General features: G+C 63.0%; 1 protein-coding gene across 1 annotated transcript; it reads left to right on the top strand.

Annotated features, from left to right (window-relative positions):
• Positions 1-7: 7 nt before the first annotated feature.
• Positions 8-788, top strand: ST6GALNAC4 (ST6 (alpha-N-acetyl-neuraminyl-2,3-beta-galactosyl-1,3)-N-acetylgalactosaminide alpha-2,6-sialyltransferase 4). Its single transcript, XM_010284233.1, has 3 exons — positions 8-286; positions 396-503; positions 586-788. Exons 1-3 carry the CDS (start codon positions 144-146, stop codon positions 773-775), a joined length of 441 nt encoding a protein of 146 aa, XP_010282535.1. The 5' UTR covers positions 8-143; the 3' UTR covers positions 776-788.
• The last annotated feature ends 1040 nt before the right edge of the window (positions 789-1828 follow it).

Consider the following 1828-nt stretch of genomic DNA (forward strand, 5'->3'; position numbering starts at 1 on the left):
CCGGCTACGAGGAGGACGTGGGGGCACGGAGCACCATCCGGGTGGTGTCACACACCAGCGTCCCGCTGCTGCTGAGGAACCAGCCCTACTTCTTCCAGCAATCCCAGGGGACCCTCTACATCATCTGGGGGCCTGCAAAGAAGATGAACCGGGAGAAGGTGGGCTCAACCTACCAGGCGCTGCTGAAGGTGATGGAGATGTACCCCCACCTGCAGATCTACACCTTGACCCAGGAGAAGATGACATACTGTGACAACGTCTTCCAGAACGAGACGGGGAAGAACAGGTACGGTCAGGTCCCCCTGCCGTAGCACCCGTCCCCCGCTGTCCGGCACCTGTAGCCTGGGATGGAAGCACCATGCCACCCGCTCCAGCGCAGCCATGATGCTTTGCAGGATGAAGTCTGGCTCCTTCCTGAGCACGGGCTGGTTCACCATGATCCTGGCCATGGAGCTGTGCGAGCAGATCTGCGTCTTCGGCATGGTCAGCGACAGCTACTGCAGGTGTGTGGGGGGCAGCGGGGGCGGGCGTGCGGTGGTCCGGCGTTCCCCCGAGTCCCATGCCCACCCCATCCCCTCCCACCAGGGAGAAGAACCACTCGAGTGTGCCCTACCACTACTTCGAGAAGGGCCAGCTGGACGAGTGCAGGATGTACCTGGTGCACGAGCGAGCGCGCCGTGCCGGGCACCGCTTCATCACCGAGAAAGCCATCTTCTCCCGCTGGGCCAAGAGGAAGAACATCATCTTCAGCCACCCATCCTGGGCAGGTGGGTAGAGTGCCGGCCGTGGGACGAGGTGGTGGGGACCGCAGTGACAGGGCGGCTCTCATCCTGCAACGACATGTCTTGGCCTCGCCAGTGCCACGGTTGAAAACCTTTTGCTGAGCCCCAGAGCGGAGAGTCTCCGTCTCCACAGTGGCTGAACCACTGGGATGGTTCACCCAGCCGGTGGGTGGGCTGCGACCCCCCCATGTCAGTGCATGGGGGTAGTGAACTGGACCCACGGAGCCCCATTGGCTCTGAGCACCTGCCTGGAGGGACCCAAGGGTGACCATGAAGGTTTTCTGCCTGTTCTACTGGGATGAATATTTAATGTAGGATGGAACATTCACGCTGCTGGGCTCCAGCACGACATGGAGCAGGAGAGCTCAGCCCTGCCAGGGCCACAGGCTGGTGCCTCTCCCAAGGATGAAGCTCTACTGTGGTTCTTGTCCAACTCATGCCCTGAGACCCGGTGTGGGGTGCAGGGAGCTGGGTCTGGGCTCCCCCGTCCTGCTGCCTTCTGCTGCTCTGTGCCTGGGCAGGTCCCCATGGTCCCCTGCATCCCCCAGCTGGGAAGTCCAGGGGCCACACGTGCCCCGGGCGCTCCGAATTGCCTTCTCACAAGTGCCCTTGGATTCAGATCAAAGCAAACGTGGCCATTAAAAGCGTTTTTAACTCAGTGGTGCCCTGTGCTGTGCCCCTTGCGGCTGTGGGACACGGGGACAGGGGACAGCGGCTGGTCGCAGGGCTGCTGGCATCCCGCTCCCCTGCCAGGCCATAAATAGGAGGGGGAGGTGACGAGGGGTAGAGCTGAGCCTGAGCACAGAGGAGGGTGCCGAAAGCTGGCGGTCGAGAGTATTTGGGAACCAGCAGCTGCGTCTCAGCAGGATGGGTGCTGGCCCCAGCATGGCTCCGGGGTGATCCTCGGCCCCACAGGGCTCAGCGCTGCCAGGCTGCGGGCAGGACGGCTGCCAGCTCCTGTGTCCCTGGAGGGTTGGGGCACACCACAGGCACGTGTGTGGCCCTGAGCCCGGCTGTGTGGAGCTGCCATAGCGGCTCCTTGAACC

This window comes from Phaethon lepturus, unplaced genomic scaffold (assembly GCF_000687285.1).
Source record: "Phaethon lepturus isolate BGI_N335 unplaced genomic scaffold, ASM68728v1 Scaffold34113, whole genome shotgun sequence".
Classification (NCBI taxonomy): domain Eukaryota; kingdom Metazoa; phylum Chordata; class Aves; order Phaethontiformes; family Phaethontidae; genus Phaethon; species Phaethon lepturus.